The sequence below is a fragment of the Impatiens glandulifera genome, chromosome 7 (assembly GCF_907164915.1).
Source record: "Impatiens glandulifera chromosome 7, dImpGla2.1, whole genome shotgun sequence".
NCBI lineage: Eukaryota > Viridiplantae > Streptophyta > Magnoliopsida > Ericales > Balsaminaceae > Impatiens > Impatiens glandulifera.
This window is the reverse complement of record NC_061868.1, coordinates 44,825,964-44,850,236: the sequence shown is the minus strand read 5'-3', so window position 1 is coordinate 44,850,236 and position 24,273 is coordinate 44,825,964. Positions and strand designations below refer to the sequence as shown.

At 29.1% G+C, this 24,273-nt stretch overlaps 3 protein-coding genes across 3 annotated transcripts; 2 read left to right on the top strand and 1 right to left on the bottom strand.

The window, feature by feature from the left end:
- Positions 1-9,638: 9,638 nt before the first annotated feature.
- Positions 9,639-10,091, top strand: LOC124910032 (RING-H2 finger protein ATL32-like). The gene has a single exon (XM_047450657.1). The coding sequence runs from the start codon at positions 9,639-9,641 to the stop codon at positions 10,089-10,091; it is 453 nt and encodes a 150-aa protein (XP_047306613.1).
- A 423-nt stretch (positions 10,092-10,514) lies between these two features.
- On the bottom strand, positions 10,515-13,912 carry LOC124946026 (protein DETOXIFICATION 27-like). Its single transcript, XM_047486576.1, has 8 exons — positions 13,613-13,912; positions 12,983-13,524; positions 12,820-12,906; positions 12,547-12,603; positions 11,218-11,456; positions 11,020-11,138; positions 10,778-10,867; positions 10,515-10,693 (listed from the first exon to the last, which is right to left on the bottom strand). Exons 1-8 carry the CDS (start codon positions 13,877-13,879, stop codon positions 10,610-10,612), a joined length of 1,485 nt encoding a protein of 494 aa, XP_047342532.1. The 5' UTR covers positions 13,880-13,912; the 3' UTR covers positions 10,515-10,609.
- Positions 13,913-17,910: 3,998 nt separating this feature from the next.
- Positions 17,911-18,681, top strand: LOC124910031 (leucine-rich repeat extensin-like protein 3). The gene has a single exon (XM_047450656.1). It carries the CDS (start codon positions 17,911-17,913, stop codon positions 18,679-18,681), a length of 771 nt encoding a protein of 256 aa, XP_047306612.1.
- The last annotated feature ends 5,592 nt before the right edge of the window (positions 18,682-24,273 follow it).

Below are 24,273 nucleotides of genomic sequence, written 5' to 3'. Positions count from 1 at the left end.
TCATATCATATTTTATTTTTAAAATGGCTCATGTGTATTAAAAATATAAAAAAACGTTTAAATACAATTGAAAAAAATTAAATGCATGAAAAATAAAATCAGTATATTATCAAGTTCATGTGTCCTTGAAACTTGAAACTCCTCGACTGATTTTACATATTTTTCATAACGTTAGAAAACGTTAGAAAAATAGTATTATGAATTATACGATTTAAATGATTACGATCATTGAAAATTCTAATGCTAGTATATGTTTAAACGAATTTATCATTTTTAAAATAATAACCTAATAAAATAATAAATTAGTATAAGTATCAATTAATAACTTAAATGCATTTTGAATAATTAAAAAATAAAAACATGAAAATTGAAGCCAGCGGTTCTTCCTCCATCTGTTTGTGGAACTGGTCTCCTAATAATGTATTTTAACTCTGCCAACAGATGGGGACTAAACATTGTGACCTTCTTTGACAATCTAAGGCCTTATATATATTTTTTTAAAATAAAAATTCAAATATAATTAAAACATTATTTCATTCATATTCACACTGGATATCAGTTTCAAACTAATTAAGCATACATATATTGGGCTAATATTCTCATCAAAAATAATATTATTAGTCATTGTAAATAAATAGTTACTATATATTATTAGTATGAGAGTGGTAATTATAGGACGGACTGATTATTTTAGTCATTGTTGGGTGAGAGAAGATGAGTAATAATAATAATATTATTATTCTTACACAAAGCAATGCAATTCAATTTATATAATAATAATAATAAAATATAAAATTATGAAGAGAGTAGTAGATTAGGGGGTCCAAGTCCAAAGCTGGCTGGCACAGAAGAAGAGAGAGGGAGAGATGATGCCTAAAAGCTGTTAGCAGAAAGAAGAGAAAAAGGGTCAGAGATTCTATTGTGATCTGGGATAAATAAATATTTAAATAAATTAATTAAATAATTAAATAATTAAATAACAAAACAACAACACATGCATAGAGAAAGAAAAGAAAGAGAGAATGCATTTGTGTAGCAGGGTACACATTTGTTCAGGCAGGGGAATCCATGTGACTGACTACACACAAAAAAGAAAGAGAAAAAGGGTATTTCTGTAAATTCATTCATTTCATTTCCCAATACTTTCTTCTCTTGTCCTCTTTCCTCCCTTCTCATCATTTTTTTATATACTTTACTCTATTTCCATTACACAATTTATATACCTCTTTTGCAATATCCTTAATTGCCCTCTTCAGTCCTCAATCAGATGATAATATTCCATATAGCTAGGTTACTTGGGGAGACCATTTATCTTTAATTATTGCCCTCTATGATTAGAAATCTTCATTCATTTCAATATTCCAATTAGTATTCATCTAGATATATGATGATTCTCCACATTTCTTTTAATTGCAACATGTTAGTGAGTTCAAGAGCTCTAACCCACTTAGATTTGTTCAAATGATAATAGATCTAAGACCAAAGTAATTAGTTTTGGAGTAATAACATATGTTGGATCCATATCTTTGAATGTACTAACTTAATACAAATAAATAAAATAAAATAATTATATATATATATGATAAATTGATAGGCATGTATTAAATTAAATTGACAAATTATTATTTTCAGTCAATGTTTGATCTATTTATGTTACAATTTATTTAAATTTCAACTTATATCTTAAATGTGTCAATTGCACATTCAAACAAAGGAGGTGTGCACGTTTTCTTTTGAGATGATGTATGTTTTTAGATTGTGCCTTCTAAAATATTTTATTCTCCATAGTCTTTCACAAGGACATCTTGACGACGACAACTTCTCTCGGTGAAAATGGTGATTCTAACTTTCGTAATCTCCATATCATAATTTATATTATGATTTATGAATTAAATTTCTAAAATCAAACTTTGTTGTTTTTTAATTAATAGAATAAAACACAGAATCTCATGTCCTTGAGATTATTAAAATGAAAAAAATATTTATGTATATTGTGTTTAGGGTGAAATTAACTATAAAATGAATTATTGGAAAATTCCTCTATTGATTATTCATCATCAAAGTCTTAAACAGATAAATAAAATGTCAATGTCTTTATAGTTTATAAGTTTATTTAATTTCTAGATAAAATTAATAATATATAATAATTTGAATATATATAAAGTTTTTTCTTTTTTTCTTTCAAGAAACAAAATATATACACAAATCAAGTAATTTGAAAGAATATATATATAAAATTATGTATATACACACTCTTATCAATAAGACATTCTCTTTCCTTACGTTGTTTCATCTTCCAATGGAATATTACTTGTACCCATGAACAATAAACACATTAAACTAATTAATTAAATTAATCTTAACGTAGGCATTTTACTCGGCGAATCATTCTGTCCATGCTAATTGTGATTAAATTAAGAATTAGGGCTTAAATTAATGGGGAGAATCCAAAACCCTCCACCTGGCATCCTTTGAATGTAATCAAAATAGGATTATTTGTACTTGAAGGGATATGCAACTTGATCACTTTTTAAAAACAAAAACAAAAATATTGGCTCATTATTTCTTGATTGATGATTTTTTAATACACTAAGCCTTTTGGAAGCTTCTTCATTGAATAATCCCTGGGAAATATTGGTTCCTCTATAATATTTATTTTTAATAATATAATCACTTTTCTTTTTTGGCTCTATATATGTTTACACGGTTTTTCGAAATCTCGACAGATTCTTCATTGTGCAACTTTGTAATATAAAAGATGTAAATATAATAAAAACAAACAAGAAAACCTGGTGCCTATCCGTGGTTTTGAATAATAAATTGTTTTTCATATTATTGCATTTTCGTCATTGATATCAAAATAATTCATTTTTTTGGCCCAAGGAAGAAAACCAATTATTTCTTAATTGATGTCAAACTTTGGAAAAAAAGATGACAAGTATGAAAGCATACGGTAATTAAAAACCCTAGTTAAGTGTTAAGTCAACAAGTCTAAACCTAAGGAGATTATTATACTTCATATATATCCCTTTCTCTAGCTAGAGTTATAATTAATTTTTAACCCTCAAATTAAAGACTCACATGCCACCTTTCATTATATATAAGAAATCTTAATGAATTTCAATAATTCAATCAACTTGACCCTGGACGGTAGCTCAGATATATAAGTGATTTACTATAGATCTCAGATTAATTATAATTTAAGGAACCCATTAAATGGGATGTCATGACTATTGGTTATGTGTTAACCTACATGATGGATAATTCTTTTTGTGTCAAATAATCATTAAAATCCAATAATACAAATTCATGAAAGACTTACAATTTCAAGGGGATGATCTCCTATACAATAAGATAATTCATGATTAATTAAAGGTTGGTGATAAAAGAGAGACATGTTTTGGCTTGATCCATGTTTAAGAACAAGTCAAGCATTCACGAGCCAATATTAATTAGATAACGTCAACAAAATTAGACACAAAAATATGTATAATTTTTTATTCAATCATACATAATTATCTTATATACCAAATAATTCGAATAATCAATCAAAATTCATTTTTATTTTAGAAACTATTATATAAACCTAGGGTTGAACAAAAAAAAGAATTTGAATTTATTTAATACATTATTTTTTTTTAAATTAATTGAGATGAAATAATTTTATGAAATAAACCTTACCAACTATTTACATCCAATTCTACTCACCTTCTTGGTGTTTTTAAACAATCTCAAACTTTTATACTAAATATTTAACTTTTCAACAACTTTTATTAAGTTAATCAAAATCTACTTAAAATAACTTATTATTTGAAAATTTATAAAATTGAAAAAAATAACTAATTAAAAATATACATAAATCATACTATTGATTGGTCACTTAATAGGATTTAGTTTCATAATTATGACATTAAATCACTGTATATAAACAAATTTAAAATTTTAAAAATCGTTTAAATAAAACTATAAGACAAAAATAAAAATCATAAAAATAAAAATAAGAAAAAAATAAAAAATAAATTACCCAAAAGATTACCGAAGTCGTAGATCCGCAAGATTAACGAATAACTTCGTCGACTTTCCAAAACTAATATTTGAAAAGGTTATAATAATAATATTATGAATAATACACGATAATTAAGATTTTTTAAGTAGATAGTTCAACAACAAAATAATTGAAATAATAACACAAATACGTATATGAACTATGTACGTGGTCACTTCAATCCAAATTTTAATAAGTAACTAAAACTCGACATTGCCTAGTAAATTATATCATCCAATTGAAATAAATTATTTATAGCAATATTATTAAAATAACTAAGAACCCTACTTGTGGAAACACTAAAACATAACTTTAGTGATGTCTAATCTAGGTTTAATTATTTTTTTATGTCCGTCTCTCTCTCATCCGATCTAGGTGGAACCTAAGAATGTCTTTGTTAACTCCATATCATCATATAAGAAAATTCCAAAAACGGCTTACAATTTTTTAAAGATTTTTATTACACAATTAATTATACAACCCTTGTCCCCCACCCTTATTATCATGTGTTAAGAGCGCAAAGCGCGGGTTGGCACCGGGAATGCTAATCTGCACATTCCAGATTCTTTTGGGTGCGTGGGTTAGCACAAGGCAACGTGTATGGATGGATATATTGAGTTTATATTATTGGTTGTTCTATCATAGATCTACTAATTTATTGATTTATTATTATCAAATAAATTCATTCATTGACTATTGTTGATCAGATTAATTTGTACCTTATTCCCATTAGATAGTTTTATAATATTATTTAATTATCAAGAGAATATATTATATATTATAATATGTTTGTATGGAAAGTAAGAACATTTTAAAATTATATATCTATTAGGGCTTGTTTGATAGGGGTATGGGTTATTTAAATAATTTGGAGAGAGAAAAAATGATGATTGATGATAATTTTGTATATGTATTGGTATTTTTTATTTTTAAAAAATGACTTAAAAAGTATTAATATATATAAATAAAATAAAAAATAATAATTTTAAATAGAAATTATTTTTGATTAATTAATTGATTGATTTGATAAATGAGAAATTTGAAATGTGAAATAATGTTTAATTTTTTTTATGTTATTTAAATAATTCAAAATCTAACCGGTCCTAAATGTCACTATTTCAATTATCTTAAATTTAATTATTTTTGAATTTATTTTAAAGAAGTTTTTTCAATATAATATAATTAATAATTGTTAAACATTAGACAAAAACAATAGAAACAAAAAAAGAAGACATTACCATTTGGGATCAACAATGACAACATAAGAAAAAAAATGTTCTCCAACGAATAAGTATAATAATAAATTTAATGTCAACGAGTTTGAAATTTTTTAAAAAGATCAATGAGTTCACCGACTGTTTCCACCAATTTTGTTAAAAAAAAATCCTTATATCGTCATAATAATAGTGTCGTAAAGTAAATGCATTAGTCGACCGCGATCATTGAAATACCTACGGTTACTCCAAATTGCAGCGAATGAGGTACCATCTCTACCTTTTCGCAACCCACTTTGCATCGATTATTCTATTTTTTAAACCTTTTTTTATCAATTATTTCTAATTTATTAGTCTCGGGTTTTAATCACATTGCTAAATAGAAAATGCTATTATGTTTATAGAGATGAATGGAAAGAAATAGAGATAGAAGACAAAGAAACAAAATAGATGAATGCAATTTGATAATATTTTAACAAGTTAAACTTAAAAGTGTATAAAAAATAATAATTAATAAACAAAAATGTAAGGTAGGTATAAACAAACAACATAGAGATTAGAGAGAGCTAATGTAGGGATGATAAAATAATAAATATGGTATATAGACATAAATAGAGAAATTCTATGATGGGCAGTAATTACCTAATTAATGTAACATAACATTTAGTGGTTTGTTTGTTACTTCAATTTATATGGGACAATGTACGTGGCCAATTTTAGAATTTTAAATGGGTCCCCATTTGAAAGCAATTTATCAATAACGTGTACGTACTATTAATGTTTTATGTCTCTATTTGCCTAGCTATATAGGGTCCATTTCCATTCTTCACCAACAACTAACCTATAATATATATTATTATTATTATTTTAATTAATAAGATAGGAAAATCTTTATTAATAAAAATGGAACTTGATACCTTTTATTTGATGTATTTTTACATAGAGAAAGAATGCATAGAAGTGATATTAATTAATTGCAGGACCTTATGTTTAAGATACGGGCCGGGCTGAATGAAGGATTGTTTTTTCGTCGGGTTCGAAAAGGGTTGACGGAGATGTCAAGAAGTGGGCCCCTTTTACGGCCCATAATGAGCATTTGTATCTCCGCCTCCAAAACCGCCTGAAAACCTGTGGGACTTAACACTGCTCTACTCTGCCATTTCACCAATAAATTAACTAATATATATTCCCTTCCATCTTATTTACCTATATTCAAATTTTTATTACCCAAAATAATTACAGTTAAATGTAAAATGATATATAAAAGAAAAGTCGTTGAAGCAATAACATTACCAAATTTGAAACAAATATAAAAAAAAGCAAAACATAAAATAGTTCATTAATGATAAAAGAAGAACAAATTTTAACAACTACAATTTTTTGGATCAATGAGTCCCCAGTACCTCAACTGGTTTTATAAACGAATTGGTCGATAACGGTCACTGAACATTCTACGGTTTCTTTCAAGCAAAATGGTCCACCAGAAGATAAGCGGGATAAGGGTCCAACAACTGAGACGAACTCACCGTCTCTATCCACACATCCCAACAACTAACGATGGATTACGACATAACCCACTTAGTACTAGTCATAGTCATGTTAATTAATAAGTTTTAAATCGCAGTCACTCTATCACCCTTCCAAATATATAATTTGAAATAAACAAATACAAGATTACAAAATTGATTTTTTTATTTAGCGGAGAATGTGTTTAGAAATTTAATTTATTTTATTAGTGTGGGCTGGATATTAAAAAAGGAAAAATAATTTATAGTTTTTTAAAATGGGCCAATATGTAGACTTAATTATATAAATATAAAATATTAGTACAATTGGATAGCTCCATTTGGAGTCTTCTTTTCATAAGGCCTCAGTTGATGAATAAGTTTAACAACTGAGCCCATTACGAAATAAGATAATTGGGTTTAGGTTCAACTATTAAGTAACACGTTAACAAAAAAAAACTCACATTAATTATATATTTTAAATATTAATTTAGACTTTGTTCGGATTGGGGTTTTGAAAAAATTTAGAGAGGGAAGAAAATAATGATCGGTGAGTGATGATTATTTTTAATAAAAAGACATAAAGAAGATTGATATATATAAAAAATAAAAAAAATAATAATTTAAAATATAAAATATTTTAGTATATTGGTTAATGAAATGAGTGATGTGATTGTTGAGAAGTGATTGATTGGAAAATTAATTTTGGATAAATTTTTTTAAAAACTCAAAAAACATGCCTTAATATAAAAACATTTTATATAAAAAGAGATATTTTAGAATTTTTTTAATAAAATAAAAAAAAATTAAACTTTTCCCTACCTGTTAGAGCACAAAATTTATAAAATTTACGTTTTGAAAATTAATCCAATTTTTTTGAAGCAAATAATGTGTGTTTATTTTATTTTTATTTTTATCATTTACGTCTCAAACTTTGAATGGTGTAATATGAGTTCAAACTATCTTAATTTTAATTAGTTAAGATTTTTTTAGTAACGAATAAATGGATGTATACTTGCTCTAACATAATAGTTTTACTTTCTTAATTATTTATTACATTAATATAAATAAAAAATAATAATTTTTTTTCTTTCCATTTTTTAGTTTATTTTCATACATTACACATTTATTAAGTCACTCAAACTGAATAAATTATTTGAAAAATAAATATAAAATTTATCTCTATTCAAAATTTTTGTAGTCATCCAAACCAACTTGAACAAATAAGAAAGTGTAAATTTCAAAAATAATACAAAAACAATACTCAATTTTAGAAAATAGGTTCAGAACGTCTCTAAAAATCATTTAATTTAAAAACGTAACAAATTAATTAAAAAAATTAAAATGATACGTTAAAATAAGATAATAAGTTTTGTCCATTTTGAACCATTTCAAATGACTGAAATTTTTATAATTTGAACCAATTATAAAAACGACCCAAATTCTAGAAAAAAATAAAATAAATAAATAAAATAAATTGAGCCTTCTAAAATTATGAGTTCTAAGTCTTTACCACCCTATTAATTACATAATATTGAAAGAATTGGAAACTACATTTCTTTATTATTTCTAATTCAAGTTTAAAAATAGGATTTTTGTAATAAACTTTAATTGCTGGTGAGCTGTTTGATTACTTGTTAGATTTGTAATCTTGCTAAAGTTTATGGTAGAAATAAGTATGTTATTTTCTAAGAGGTGTGACTTGTGAGGAGGGAAATTGAGAACAGAAGTAAGGCCAGATTCTTATGTGTTCTATCATTTGGGTAGGTGATAAATAAAATAAAAATGCCATTTTTTAGAAATAAAATAAAAAACATATAATTTTTAAAAACTGTTTTCTCTCTATCATGCACATAGCCATGTTTTGGACAAAAAAATCTCCCGAATATAATATTTTTTTGATTTTTTTTTTCTTCTTCTCTTATTCCAGCACATGACAATGTTCTAAACAAAAAATTTCTAAACATTGTCATTTTTTCGAAATTAATTTTTTTTTCTCCTGCACATGTGGCATGTCATGTCGGATTTGTGGTCTTACTTTCGTTATAACTCCGTTACTCAAATTATTTAATTTTCTCTAGTTAAAAATATCTCTATTACATAAAATTTATTGAAGTAATTAGCTGCAATACATAAAACATTAGTTTAAGTAATTTCTTAATCTTTAGAAGTTTATAATTATAAAACAACCACCATATATATATATATATATTTAAAATTGATGGTTGATAAGTTTGTAATTAATGGTCAATGTTTCTAAAATATTACCATACCATATTTGTTGCAACTTCTTACGCGTCTTTTTCATAGTCTTCTTTATATCCTCTAAATCGCATCATGATTTACTCATTTAAAAATGATATTTTCAATAAATTTGTAATGTCAATCTTTCTAAATTATTAAGAGTAATTTAATTTTTGAAATCTGAAGAAATATACAATAGTAAGTAAAAATGATTTTTATCAATAGTCAATAATTAATTAAAAATAATTGAATAGTTGATTTCCACATATTTTAACAGTAAATTGACTAAGATTAGGGAATAATCTTAACTTCTATACCAAATATAATTTGATTTGATAAATTTCAATTAAATAACAAATCATATACTATTCCTTATTTAAATATTAATTATAAATAGAAATATTAGATGTTTTTCTAAAGGTTCACATTAGCCAGAACAGAATAATTCCCCTGATGAAGATGACCGAAGAATTACACGTCTTCTTGTTTTCATTGCTGCTGTTTTCATGTTCATTCGCACAGGAAGATCTACCGCATGAAGACGACGACAATGTCAACAATGTCTCTTACATCATTCTCAGTCCTTTGTTGGCTCTATTCGTCATGGGATTCATTGGAATACTCTTCTTAATGGGTTGTATCTTTATAACCTTGAAGGAGTTACTCCGTCGCCAGATCACCACAGCTATGCAGGATCAATCCGACAACAGGGCTTCATGTGTTTCTACGTGCGGAATTAATGGTGTCGAAATCGAGGGTTTTCCTATGTTTCTTTACTCGGATGTGAAGGGAATACAGACAGGGGATGATGATCTGTTAACAATGGAATGTAACATATGTTTGAATGAGTTTGAAGACGATGAGATGCTTCGTCTACTTCCGATTTGCGGTCATATGTTTCATCCAGATTGTATCAACACTTGGTTGGCGTCCCATGTTACCTGCCCGGTCTGTCGAGACATTCTCGTGGTTCCATGTCCTGGTCAAGACACAAACACCGCCCCTGTTACTGTTTTAATTCAATCTGGCCATGACCCTGTTCCTGTTAGTGAACCATGTTCTGATATTTCAGGTCAGACCTAGGAATTAAATTGGTTCGGCTATGAGAATTTTGATGTCTAAGTGAGAAAAATAATTTTTATTTTTATTTTTTTTAGTTGAGTAGTTATATTTGATGTCTTATTAGTTAAATATAATATGTTTTTATTAATTAAAACTATTTTTTTTAGCTTAGTTGGTTAAATCTTATGTTAATGTATATAGTGTCCCCGAGATTAAATTTTTTTTTTCGAATTAAAGTGACACCTTACAACCATGGTTCCCGCTTAAACTTAAAGCGTTTTTAGATGGAATTAAACTCGTGATCTTTTTATCTCTTAAAACGACTTTTATCATTGGGCTATTGTGGAGTCCTAAGGAGATCAAACTTTGTTAAGACTTTTATTGTGTACTTATTTGATTTTGGGTGCCCGTCCGCGGCCTAACTTGTCTTACAGGCTGACCCTGAATTCGGGGTCATACAAATCTGAATAGTTTAAGAGATATTATGCATAAGTCTTGACAAAAAAGATATACATATAATGATTATAGAAAAAAAAAATTTAGGTTTCTGATTCTTCGTCATCCGGCCTTGGAGTTGGACCGGAACTTGACCAATTCTGAATATGCATAATAGCTTTGTCTGCCTGCATTTAAAAGTTAAAACCCACATTCAATATAACATGTATGATTGTAATAAATTGGGTTAGGACCTGTCAGATTAATCGAACCTCTTTGTCCCAATTGGAGAGTGCAGTTATGATAATCAGTACGACGGTTTGTATGAAAGTTCCCCCGAATATCATCCCGCCCCAGATAGCCTGCGACCGATACGAATTCGTAAATGATAAAATTTGTTTAAACACAACTTATAATACGTTCTTACAAAAAAAAAAAAAAAAAAAAAAAAAAAAAAAAAAAAAAAAAAAAAAAAAAAAAAAACTCTTAATTCCATAATCTTTATATATATTACCTCAACACCCAAGTTAAAGACAAACCCAAGAATAAGCCCAATAGGAAGCCCAATAATATAGTAGGTAGCCAAGTTTACGTAAGCCACTTTTCCTTGCCAGCCAGACCCAACCGCGATACCTATATATTATTCACCTTGGTCTAAAATTAAAATATATGACAATTAGTGTTTGAATTAATTAAGAATATGAAAATTTACCCGATAAAACTGGTTGGATACTGTTGAGAAGAATGGTCACTCCTAAGAGGACTGCGAGTTTGTTGGCCGCGCTAATGACATCTGAACTCGACGTGAAAATATAGACGAGAGGGTCGTAGAAGACGAGGATGAGCACACAAATAATTATTCCAAGAATTGTCGATTGTATCACAGCGTTTATTGCTGCAAATCTAGCTGCTTTCCCATTGCCTGCTCCTAACTCGTTTGCTACTCGAACCCTTCAAGTTTTTCAAATTAAAACTACACATGAAAACCCATAAAAAAAACATTCCCACATGTTTTGTTGTACTAAGTTATACAACTTAAAAATACAACTTAAAAAGTTAAGTAACATTTATGATAAAAAAAAATTTACGTGACCGAATAAATATAACATTTTTATTATTATCTTACCATTTGATATTCTAATGAGATCATTTAATTGGTAGCTAAACTATCACCATCAGTATTAATATTACCAAACAGTCTCAACAATCAATTCATCTTATAGCTCATAAGAGGTCTATTAAAAAAATCATTATTACATAGTACATCATCATCATTAATTGATTAAAATATCTAAATAGCAAAATTATACAAAAATTCCAAACAATATTTTTTTATCAAATAAATTTATTTTTAAAAAACAAATCCTAAAAGCTATGAGTTATCAAAAGTTAATTTGATTCTTTATTCTATTCTTAACTTAGATATATTTAATAATATTTAACATGTTTATGAATTATTTGTTAATGACTTTAATATCACTAACAAAAAAAAATAATATAAAAAGAGAAATTTTGTTGATGAGACGATTTGATTTAATTTATTGACTTAATTATGATAGTTAATTCTCAATTGTAACTTATTCTAAAAAATAATAAAATAATTATATTATAATTCAAACACAAAATTGAAAAACATAAATAATTTATATTAATTTTATACTTGAAATAAAATAATAATAACTTATAGAATTTATATTATCCTCCTAAGACACAAAATGTATAAATTATATATTAAAAAAGGAATTTATCATTTTTTAGCCATTACATACATGTACTATTTCCCAAAATACCAGGTAACACAATTAATCATACCTAATTACCTTCTACTCTATTCTTATCTTTAAAGAGAGATCAAAATAAAAATAAAAATAATTTTACTTAGCTCTAGTCTAAATCTCTTTGCCACTAAATTATCTATGTGTTTAACAAAACAAAATATGATCAAATTCCTAGATTAACATACAAATTTAGTATTATATTAACAAATTAATTAGAATTTAGATAAATAAAAATAATATTAAATAAATAAATAGTAAATTACCCGGTTGCTGCAAAGAAAGCCAACGGAATCATCATTTCCCATCCACTTATAGACGTGCTGCAAACAGTAATAATAAATTAAAGGTCAATTTATTATCTTATTAACTTAATCAAACCCACTAGCCACAACTTAAGGATCCATCTTCCTGTTTTTTATTTATTAAAAATTAACATGTTTTTATTATATAAATTTGGTATGTTTTGAGAATAATAAAAATATCCAAATAAAACTGGACGTGAGGGTTAATGATATTTATTAATTAATTATTATTACCAGACAGAAAGTGCATCAACTTCAATTGTAGAATTCTTTAGTTTTCCTGTCATCACCAATAATATCCTATAATACCAATTCTCCAAACTGCAAAATACAATTACAATTGATTTTAATTAATTAATTAATATAGAATACTATACCAAAACAAATTATAATTTACCAGAGCATTACGCCGGAGGCAACAGAGAGCTTGAAAAATTCCCAGAGGCCAGAAAACGCTTGAATTGAGAAACCTGTCCAAGTCTCGCCACAAACACCGGACAAGGTATAACCGAACATACCGGCAAAAGTGAGCCACCACGACAAATTCAAGGCAAGGGCCGCCCCAACAATGCCGAGATCAAGAGGGTAAATGAACAACCAACTAAAGAAAATATGAAGAATGAAAACGATTGAAGAATTCCAAGCCAGCACCGCGGTATGCAGCTGACTCTGGAGGAAACGCTGGACAGGAAAAACAAACGCGAAGCTGAAATGCAGAGGGATTAACCACAGAGCAATCGAACCGGATAACTCAGCCACGTCGTCGGGCTCGCCTAGAAGTTTTAGAATCGGCGTGGCGTAAATGTAGAGTGGAAGTAGAAGAAAACAACATGAGAAAAGAACAATCCATGATCTTTGAAGATACACTCCTAACATGTTGTATTTCTTTCCCCCATAAGCTTGCCCACAAAGTGTCTCAAGTGCACTTGCCATTCCCAACTATATTTAAAAGTAGTTAGTTATCAATTAGTTCCAATTAATGAATGGATATTGAAGAGTGAATTTATAATGGAATTGTAATTTGTACCAATAGACCGAAATTGAATCCGATGAAGACATTGTTAGCGATTGCAAATGAGGCGAGTTCGAGGTCTCCGATGTGACCGACAAATGATTGGGTAACAATGTTCATTGAATAGGTAGCAATCCTGCTGAAAATGGATGGACCAACTATATGCCACAACAATTTGGTCTCGATCCATACCCTGTTCTTCAGCTTCAACCGTTCGCCGGAGTGATTATCATCGCCGCCGCCGCCGCCGTCCGGTTGAATAAGAACCTCTCCCAGATCCATCGATGATATCAGAGTGTTCTGAATCTGTTATACTACTTTATACTACAAATAGAGAAAGTTATACTTTATTACATCACATATACTATATATCTCTTTAAAACGTATATGCATTAATTTATTTCATATTTTTTTTAAAACAATTCAAAATCAATGAAGCTCTATATAGAATATTCATAAAATATATTTCTTCTTAAAAAATAACATTACAGTAATCTATTTATTAATTATAAAGAAGAAATTAAATATTTTATGATTCAGCTAAATTTCAAAACTAGTTTGACTAGAATAAGTGTAATTAGTAAGTTAATAAATATTAAGATTATTTTTTTTCAATTTAATTTTTATTAACAATTACTATTAAGAGATGAGTACTACACATATATTAAATATTTAATTCAATTTAAAATATTTTCTTTATATATAAAATTTAAGATGATTATGTCAATTTTTTAAAATTACTGTCATTTCTTTATATGTTAATAAAAATGTATGATTCAATTTCTTTATATGTCATTTGTTTTAAATAAATAATAATTCATTTGTAATTAATAAATAAATTATTATATATATATATATATAATAGTTATTAATATCGTATAAAATATTATATATTTGTATATACCGATTGAGACGGTGAGAGATTCATTAATCTTCTTAAAAACTTTTACTTGTTAAAGTTTTTGTATACTTTTCTGATGGGTGAATAGTTTTATTTTCAATTTTCTTTAATGTTTTTATTTATTAAGCTTTATTGACTTTTTTTAAAACACTGGCCAATTAACGTTGGTTGGTTGAGGTGTTTGGTACAGCTTCAAGATCTCTCTCATTCATTCATTTAGCCGTAATTTAATATATCATATTTAAAATAATATATTTATATAAAAAAGTGATTTAATTTATTGATTAAAATGTTATTATTTTGTTATATGGGTATATTAAATAATAATCATAATTAATTATTTTAAAAATAAGAATATATATCTTTTTTATTATTATTTATAAAATATATATGATCTCTGCAACCAGAGGGAAGATATTTAATATAATATTCAGTCTTCTCATCTCATGATCAAGGTCCAATCTAATAAATTTCATCCACGTCTCTTATCATGTCTTATACGATGATGGACATTTTACCGTCACCAAACTCTCCAACAAATTATACTAGTAGCAGTAGGTATTGATTGAGTCTTTGAACTTTATGCGTTATGTTTTTGTTATTTTCTTAAGCTACTATTCTTTCAAGATTTGATTTTTTTAGCTGTTTTTTTATTCATGGTTTATATACTCGTGTTGGTTGTTGCACCAAATAATTTTAAATATTTGTCTTTATTTGAATTAGAAAAAAATGTATTAAATGTTATATAGAATTATATAAATTATATCGAATATATATATAATTATATTAAATTTATAAAAAAAACTAATATGATAATATCAGAGTGATATTACAAAGTTGAAGATGAGATTTTAAAAACATCCTTTTCTTTTTTTTGCTTAAAAAAATTCAAAAATATTAAAGTAAAGGCTGCTAAATTTAATTGTTGAGGGTTTGACTGGTAGTTCCAATGCTACTACTGTGGTCCATCTATTTAATTATAATTACATTGACTTAAATATTATTAAAGTTCCTACTGCACGCAAAATAAGGTTAGCTTAAATTAATGAAGAAAAAATTATATTAATTAGAATTATTTATTGAGAATTTGATTATATTTATTTATTTATATTCAATTATAAATATGTACCGATCATAACCTGAAGATATAGTTAGGATGTTTTACAATCAACCTATGACTTGGAATGTGAAATTTTAATAAATAAAATAACATTCACTTTGATCATTCTCAAATAAATTAAATATATATGATAATATGTGCCAAGTTGTTAATCACCCGTTATTAATTAAATTAACACAACCTGTCATTCCAAGCTTATCTTCTAATTTATTAACCTCGTGAAGATAAGTTTCGGGGGAAAAAACTTCATAGAAACTTACAAGACTAATAAACAATATTAGTTAGAGCCAAAATAACTTTTCTTTGTTTTTGTTTTTTTATTCTTTTGAACAATAATAAGAGACCAAGTTTCAAATATCTTTAATAAGAATCAAATTAATGTGGGACATTATTGATATGAATATTACAAATACTTTATAGTACAAAATGGAAAGTTAAAAAATGTTTAACTATATTTATTTGGGTAATAATTAGGGGAGACAATTTAGTTCAGGTTAACGGGTTGAGCGATACTAACCTGAATCTGAATTGTTTAGTAATTCGGGTCAAAATTTTTAACTTGAACCTAAACTGTTTATTTTAATTGACCTGAACCCGATCTGATTGACAAAATCCGATTAACACGATGTAATAATCTCTATTTTAAATTAATTGACATAAAAAAGAAAATGAAGCTAAATCATAAATTCGCTAAATAGAAAATGACAAATGCAAAATTTTACAAAAGAAGATTATAAACGAGCTGACGAGTCTACTTTTGGTCATTTAAAATCGACTTGATTTTAACATTTTATTAATCAGGTTAAAAATGTTGATTTGATTTCGACCCGAACCCAAAATATATGACTCTAACATGATTTTTTGCGATCGGTTTGAATGTGTTAGAAATTGTGGGCATGTATAATGATCCTCTAGTTGGAAATTAAACAACAATCATGTTTAAGACCCTTCCTGATATTGAGGACAAGAAAAGAATCTTAGAATTTTGAACTCTCTAATTTAATTACCCAACATTTAAGCTTCCTAACTGTCTATATGCATGCCTTGTGGTTTTCCTAAAACAATGTTAATGAAATAAAATACAAATTGACTAAATTGCCAAAATAATATCTTTCCTTGTTGAGCATCTTAGTCTTCTTGAAAGTTAGTCAATTCATTTCCCACCATATGTTATCAAAAACATCTTCCATTAATCCTTTCGGACCACTATACTTATCCATCAAATCCATTAGTTTCATAATTGTTTTAGCAAAGAATTGAGTTGAATCCTTAAATTAGACTATTAGGTAGGACTATTTTCACTTAAGAGTTCAAATATTTTATTGTAAACTTAGGTATAAACACTTATCAAACCATATTATATAAACTTGATAAAAGATCACAACATAAGCAAATTAATGATAAACCGTTAATTTAACTAATGTTAGCAAATACAACATTTATTAGTAAGGCCGAACATTTATACTTTCCATGAGTTAGAATCTCATTTTTATAATTGCAAACCATACTAGGATGAAGAAAATTTCAAGTTGTTATTATTGGTTAGACTTAGACGACTTTGAGAACTAATAAAAATATTAATCTAAATAATGAATATTTCATGACATTTTCAAAACATGTTAAACTCATAATTATTAATTTAGATTTTTCATAGTTTTACACCTCCGTTTAATATCTCCTCTTAAAAGTAGGCTTCCAAAAGCAATTTTCCTTACATTCTAAACACAACATCCTATAATTAGTTGTCACGCCAAAGATAATTTAAAATCTGAAAGTAGTAATGTGACCACACATAACTATTTTCAAGGTATTTATAAAGTGACCATTTATATATTAGAAATAACTATAATGAAAACCACAGTTCGAGGAAAGGGGCATAAGGTGTCTAATGAGTTAGGGTTTTTTATGAAAATAATTTACGAAGCAAGAAAAAAACCATAAATTATATATATATTAAACAGAAAAGATATTAAATAGAAGATGACATTATGATCAAAATGGATTGACAACTAACATTAACTGCCCCTACAAGTTACTTAATGTTAAAAAAAATATTAAGTTAGCTAAAAGCTTAGGGAAATAGCAACATATGTATTCAAACTCCTTGATATATGCTTATATACTTTGATTTTGCACATGCATTAGTGGATTTTATTCATATAACTATTTGTATTGTAATTTAGTTTTGCCTTTGGCCAGCCACTATAAATAGGTCACCCCATGTTTCCAATTCCTCCACACTCTAATTCTTTTAGTATCCTATCTTTTATCATCTCATTACTCAAAAAGAAAATGTCTCTCTTAAGGAAGAATGTACTTCTCTCTTACCCTTACACTTCGCCTCCTCCTCCTCCTTCAAGTTCATGCGATGAACCTCCACCGCCACCACCACCAGTGTCAACAGCATCACCGCCACCTCCACCACCACCGATTGGGTGTGGGATCGTATATCCTCCACCCCCACCTCCACCAAGCAAACCTCTAGTCGTGCCATCACCTCCGCCACCACCACCAACATACGATCCTCCATCTCCTATAGAACCAAAAACTCCACCAACACCGAGTACTCCCAAATCTCCCACAGAACCTAAAACTCCACCGCCTCCAACCGGACCACCACCTCATCATGACACGCCAATATTCCCACCAACATGGCCGCCTCCGAACCCTACACCTATTGCTCCCCTCCCACCAGTTCAACCACCGAGCTTTTCTCCATTGAGTCCTATCTCCTTTGCACCATCACCAATACATAATCCACACACCACAGGAGGTGGCCACCACACATTAATCATCGCGGTTTGCGTATCTCTTGGCGGGCTTTTCCTTTTGGCACTCCTCGCAGCCTGCCTTTGCTGCTTGGCCAAGAAAAAGAAGAAGCTCGTATTGGTGCCGGTGGTTGTGCCACCTCCTTGTGAAGAAGAGTGCGAAACCCCACCACCGCCACCGCCACCACCATCATATGTAAATGAGACATATGCTTCGCCACAAGGAGAGATTTATGAGGCTGGCAGTGAAGGAGGAGGTTCAGCTCCTTATGCTCCTGGATATCAGCGAAATTGAACGAAGGAATTAATAAGCAGAAGAAGTTGAAGATGCATGCGTATTCTCTTTCTCCTGTGCCATGTGTGATTCTTTATTTGCCCTCATGTGTTAAAAATAAAGGGTAATTAGTTGTTGTCATAATATTCTTTATTGTACATATGTATCGTGTATCCTTGTAAAAGTTGAATAAAAGTAAAAACTACCGTGGAATAATATATTTGATTTTCTTCTTCCAGCATAGTAAACAAGAGTGTGACAATATTGAAAATAGTATAAATATGTGAAAAGAAAATACAAGTCATAATTTGAAGACCCTTCCAAGAACTTTAAAAATTCCCGCTGGGGTTACGCCTTGCTATATATGGCACCCAAAGCCCTATTCACGCTTCATGAACATGGAATCGCTGACGACGCGGAGTAGTAACAAAGACGAGTGACAATGCTATTATTGCCATGTATATAACGAGAACTACCTTGAAAAAGAGTTATCTTTATGTTCTAGAAAGAATTCCGGAAATGGACTTAAATTATGCACAATATGTTTTTTTAGTAATGACAAGAAAGCTTAGTGACGATGTGGAACAAAAGTGCTGATCCCATATACGTAAATTAACAATAGAAAGTTCTATATAAGATTGTTGAGAAAAGTAAAATATTTTTGACCGAATGAGAAGCTAACAAAATTCATAGTGGTGTGAATTATGATATGAAGAAGGGTATCAAACCAAATGATCTAGATGCAGGGTATCATGGTTTGCGTTAATTTTTATGTTATTTTTCAAAAGATATGATTACATACTCTGTCATAATTTATATGGATAGTTTAAAATATGAAATTGATAAAAAAAAATCCATCAAAATAACAAACAAAAATGCTACCCTAAATCATAACAAGATACCTTTTCCGTTTTTGTAAAATTATTATTAATATTTGAAACAAAAATTTATAGCACTTTCAATTGAAGTCTTAGTCGTGTATTATATTAGTTTTACATAATAAAAAAAATGTTCAAAATTAAAATCCAAATAAAAAAGTTGACAGAAAAGTCGCTAAAACAAATATTTATATTAATTATAAACTAATTTCGTTATAAATTAAAAATAAATAAAATACTTTCACTGACGCTTAGTTGTTTTTACCAAAGTTATAATATGCGTCTATAAGTAGTTTTGCCGACCAGGCTTATTGCGACGTTATATCTGTGCTGATAAACAACCTTATCGACGCTATATTTGAGTGTCGGCAATATTGTAGTTACAGTGCTTTATCGACTTCTCTTACATAGCAGCCCATGTATCCGAAGGTCCTTTTGGATCATTTTCTATCAAACTCTCACTTAAAAAAGGTTTATTTTTCTATCATTTTTCCCAAAAGGGAAATGTATTGTTATGTAGCTCATGTAATGGTTAATTTGGACAATAAAGTTTGAAAGCAAAGAAAAAAATAAGTTTCTTAAACTATATTTGCTTAAATTAAGATGAAAAAATTGAGAAAAAAACAAAAAAATATAGTTAGATATTCATAGTTTCGACGGGACGATTGGAAAGTCGAACAATATCGATTTTGATTCGAATCACGGGTTGTGAATCATCGCGGCATTCTCTACAATTCGACAAGTCTAGATCTTTGTTTGGACATCTCTCATATATATAATTATTTGAATATTCCAGTTCGGTGAGATTTATTCTTGTCTTATTCTGTCCTCCACTATTAACGGTGAAAACTTTGTATTAGTTAACATTTATGGTGTTAGAGAAAAGATTTTGATGTAACTAGTAATGTGTTTTTAAGAGACTTACATGTTCTAGTGTTTTTATTTATTTTATATTTATTAGATTTTTTACGCTAAAATTGATGTATCCCTGCGTGCTTGATTTATTGTTGTTATTTGGTTTGATTTTGTTGATTATCTCATTGTGGCATACAAAGAGATAAAAAAAATTATTCCGCAATTGTTATGAGGTGATTTTTTTTTCCAAAAATGGTATCAGAGATTTTGGTTGGACTGATCAAATTTCTTGTGTGCCAAATAAATGAACAAAATGCGATCATGATGATTAAGCTAACCTCAATGACTTTTTTGGTGTGGAAACGCAAAATGCTAGATTTTAGAGATTTGTTTAGGCCTGTACAAGGCATGACAAAGCAAGACATGAGGAAATATGAATATTGGAAAATTTTGAATTGGAAAGTAGTTGTTACGATCAAGTATTGGGTTAACCAAAATATTTTCCACCACATTGCAGAAGAGAACGACGCACAAACTCTTTGAAAAAAGTTTGATCAGTTGATGTTTGCATGAGAAGGGTTTTTCTAGGAACAAGGCGATGATAATTCAACGACTCGTGAATTTGAAGTACAAGACAAAGCACACTATCAAGTTCATTGACTTATTAAATAAAATTACATCAAGATAAAGATGTCTCTCAATGATGAGCAATATGCTCTACTACTTTTCAGCTCGTTGTCGAATAGTTGGAAGATTTCATTGAGCAATTCAGTAATAGATGATGTTATAACAATAGACATGGTTAAAGATAGTATTTTCAACGAAAATGTAAGAAGAAGATAGAAATGTGAACTAGCTTCAAAAGCTATATTAGATGAAAATTCAGAGTCGCGTGGGATTAAGAATAGTTATCCACACGGAAGAAAGGAAAACAATGATTCGAACAAAAAAAAGATTGAAGTCTCTCGTGGTGGTCTTAAGTGCTATCATTGTAACAAGTGAGACACATGAATAAAGAATGTCGAATATAGAAACGAGAACAAAATAATGGGTAGAAAGGTGAAAAAAACCAATATGGTTGTAGAGTTAAACGACACGTACAATCGTGTGCGAGGATAGTTACAATAATCTCATAAGTCAAGATAGTGAGTGATTGATTCCGGTGTTTTTGTATTCATGCTACCAAATATAATTTAAAAGATTTAGACTGACATTACAAATCGTAGTTAAAATCTGAAAGTAGTAATGTGACCATAAATAACTATTTTAAGGTATTTATAAAATGGTCAATTATATATTACAAAAAAAACTATAATGAAAAACCATAGTATGAGGAAAGGGGCATCAGGTGTCAATGAGTTGAGGGTTTTTATTAAAAATAAATTAATAACCAAGAAAAAAACATAAATTATATATATAGTAAACAAAAATGATATTTAAATAGAAGAAGACATTATGATAAAAAAATGGATTGACAACTAACATTAACTGCCCCTACAAGTTACGTATTGCACAAGTAGTTTGCAAATTAATGTCAAAATTAAGTTGGTTAAAAGCTTAGGGAAATAGCAACATATGCATTCAAACCCCTTGATATATGCTTATATACTTTGATTTTGCACATGCATTAGTGGGTTTTATTCCTATAATTATTTGGATTGTAAACGAGTCTTGCATTTGGCCAGCCACTATAAATAGGTCACCTCATGTTTCCATTTCTTCCACACTAAATCATTTTGTATCCTATCTTTCATCATCTCATTACTCAAAAAAGAAAATGTCACTACTAAGGAAGAATGTACTTCTCTCTTACCTTTACACTTCACCTCCTCCTCCTCCAAGTTCATGCGATGAACCTCCACCGCCACCACCACCGGTTGGGTGTGGGATTGTATATCCACCGCCCCCACCTCCACCAAATCAACCTCTAGTCGTGCCATCCCCGCCGCAACCACAAACATATGTGCCAACTCTTCCATCCCCTACAGAGCCAAAAACTCCACCAACATCAAGTACTCCCCAATCTCCCACAGATCCGAAAACTCCACCGCCTCATCATGACACACCAATATTCCCACCAACATGGCCACCTTCGAACTCAGGGGCGGAGCCAGGATGAAAAATTACCCGGGGCTGACTCCAACTTGCATCTCAGATTTAACTTTCTATGTTCCGCTTTTTTTCAATAAAATTTCCACGATTATTAGAAGATAGAAACTCGGCATGCTCTCTCAATGCACACGCTTGCAAAGTGAGTCACCGAGTGCTTTCAATAGTGGTTGTAAGCCGTAATCTGTTATTTTGTTTTTCATTTGAAAACTGTGCATTTAGTATTTTGTCAATATGACAAGGATATTGATTAGATTATCAAGATATTCCACTGCCCTATTATGTCCTATTATGTGGTGAAATATTATATCCTATATGCATAACAAAAGAGCATCTATCCTCATCATTAACTCGTTTTCAATATTTGAATCCATCTATTGTAAATGTAGGTTTTAAGGTTGCTTATGTTAAAACAAGAAACATGGGAAACAAAAAGCAGCATCTTTCAAAGGAGAGTATTCTAACCAAGTAAATTTTTTAAATCAATGACTTTGGAACCGTCGATTTTGATTTCCAAATTTGGTCGGCGGGTACTCATCCGTAATAGGTTGATATGACCCTATCTTGATATAAGCTCGTCTAATTTCATCCCTTTGATTAAAAGAATATTTCCATATCGGAATACGTAATGTTGGATCAATTTTAATAGAATTTACATCAGCATCAATTCTAGGAGATTTGTTAAGTTCTTGAGTAGGGATATCAAATTCTTTATTTTAACTTGTTTATTAACATTAATTTATATTTTCTTATAAATTTTTGAAATAGTTTAAAATTAAGAAATATAAAACACTATTATTATTATTTTAATTTTTATATTTTACCCTTATAAATAACTAGCATGAATCCCGTGCATTTGCACGGATGAAAATATATATAAAATATTATTTATTTATAAATATTTTAGATAAATTAAGTTTTATTTTAAACTTAATATTAACTTATATTATATCCCTTCGGCACTCACTTAACCGCTCAATTGACCCTCATCTTGTGACTCATATTTTTTTATATGCAATTTTTATCCCTTCGGCAAATCACTCATCAATCTTAGTCGACCTTAATTATGACTCACACTTTTCATATGACTCCATCTCTCGACAAACCACTCACCAATCTTATTCAACCTTTTTTTATTTCCACTTTAACAAATCAACAACCAATCCCCCAATTGATCACAGACTTCTTATCCAACATCAAACCAACCACTATCCAACATTCATCTCGTGACCTCACACTTTCAAATACTCGTCAAACCAACCATTAATTTCAACCTCACACTCGACAAACCACCCATCACCCGACCTTTATCTTGTGACCTCACACTTTCAAATGCTCGTCAAACTCAACCAATAACCCTCCAATTGACCATCATTTTGTGACTCACACTTTTTCATATGCCTCTATACCTCAATAAACCACTCACCAATCTTAGTCAGCCTCTCTTTTACTCTCACTTCAACAATTCAACAACCAAATCCTCAAATTGATCACAAACTCTTATCCAACGTCAAACCAACCAACCATTAACCACCATCCGACATTCATCTCGTGACCTCACACTTTCAAATGCTCGTCAAACCAACCACTAATTCTGACGTCACACTCGACAAACCACCCATCACCCGACCTCCATCTCGTGACCTCACAATTTCAAATGCTCGTCATACCAACCATTAATTCAAACCTCACACTCGACAAACTACCCACCACCCGTCCTCCATCTCGTGACCTCAAACTATCAAATGTTCATCAAACCAACCACTAATTC

What these genes read in the sequence shown, in the direction of transcription:
- LOC124910031 (XM_047450656.1), top strand. Translation starts at nt 17,911, where the DNA reads ATGTCTCTCTTAAGGAAGAATGTACTTCTCTCTTACCCTTACACTTCG.
- LOC124946026 (XM_047486576.1), bottom strand. Translation starts at nt 13,879, where the DNA reads ATGGATCTGGGAGAGGTTCTTATTCAACCGGACGGCGGCGGCGGCGGC. An exon ending in GCCTCCGGCGTAATGCTCTG is followed by an intron (nt 12,907 to 12,982) that starts GTAAATTATAAT and finishes TGTATTTTGCAG; the next exon opens with TTTGGAGAATTGGTATTATA. An exon ending in TATCCAACCAGTTTTATCGG is followed by an intron (nt 11,139 to 11,217) that starts GTAAATTTTCAT and finishes AATAATATATAG; the next exon opens with GTATCGCGGTTGGGTCTGGC.
- LOC124910032 (XM_047450657.1), top strand. Translation starts at nt 9,639, where the DNA reads ATGGGTTGTATCTTTATAACCTTGAAGGAGTTACTCCGTCGCCAGATC.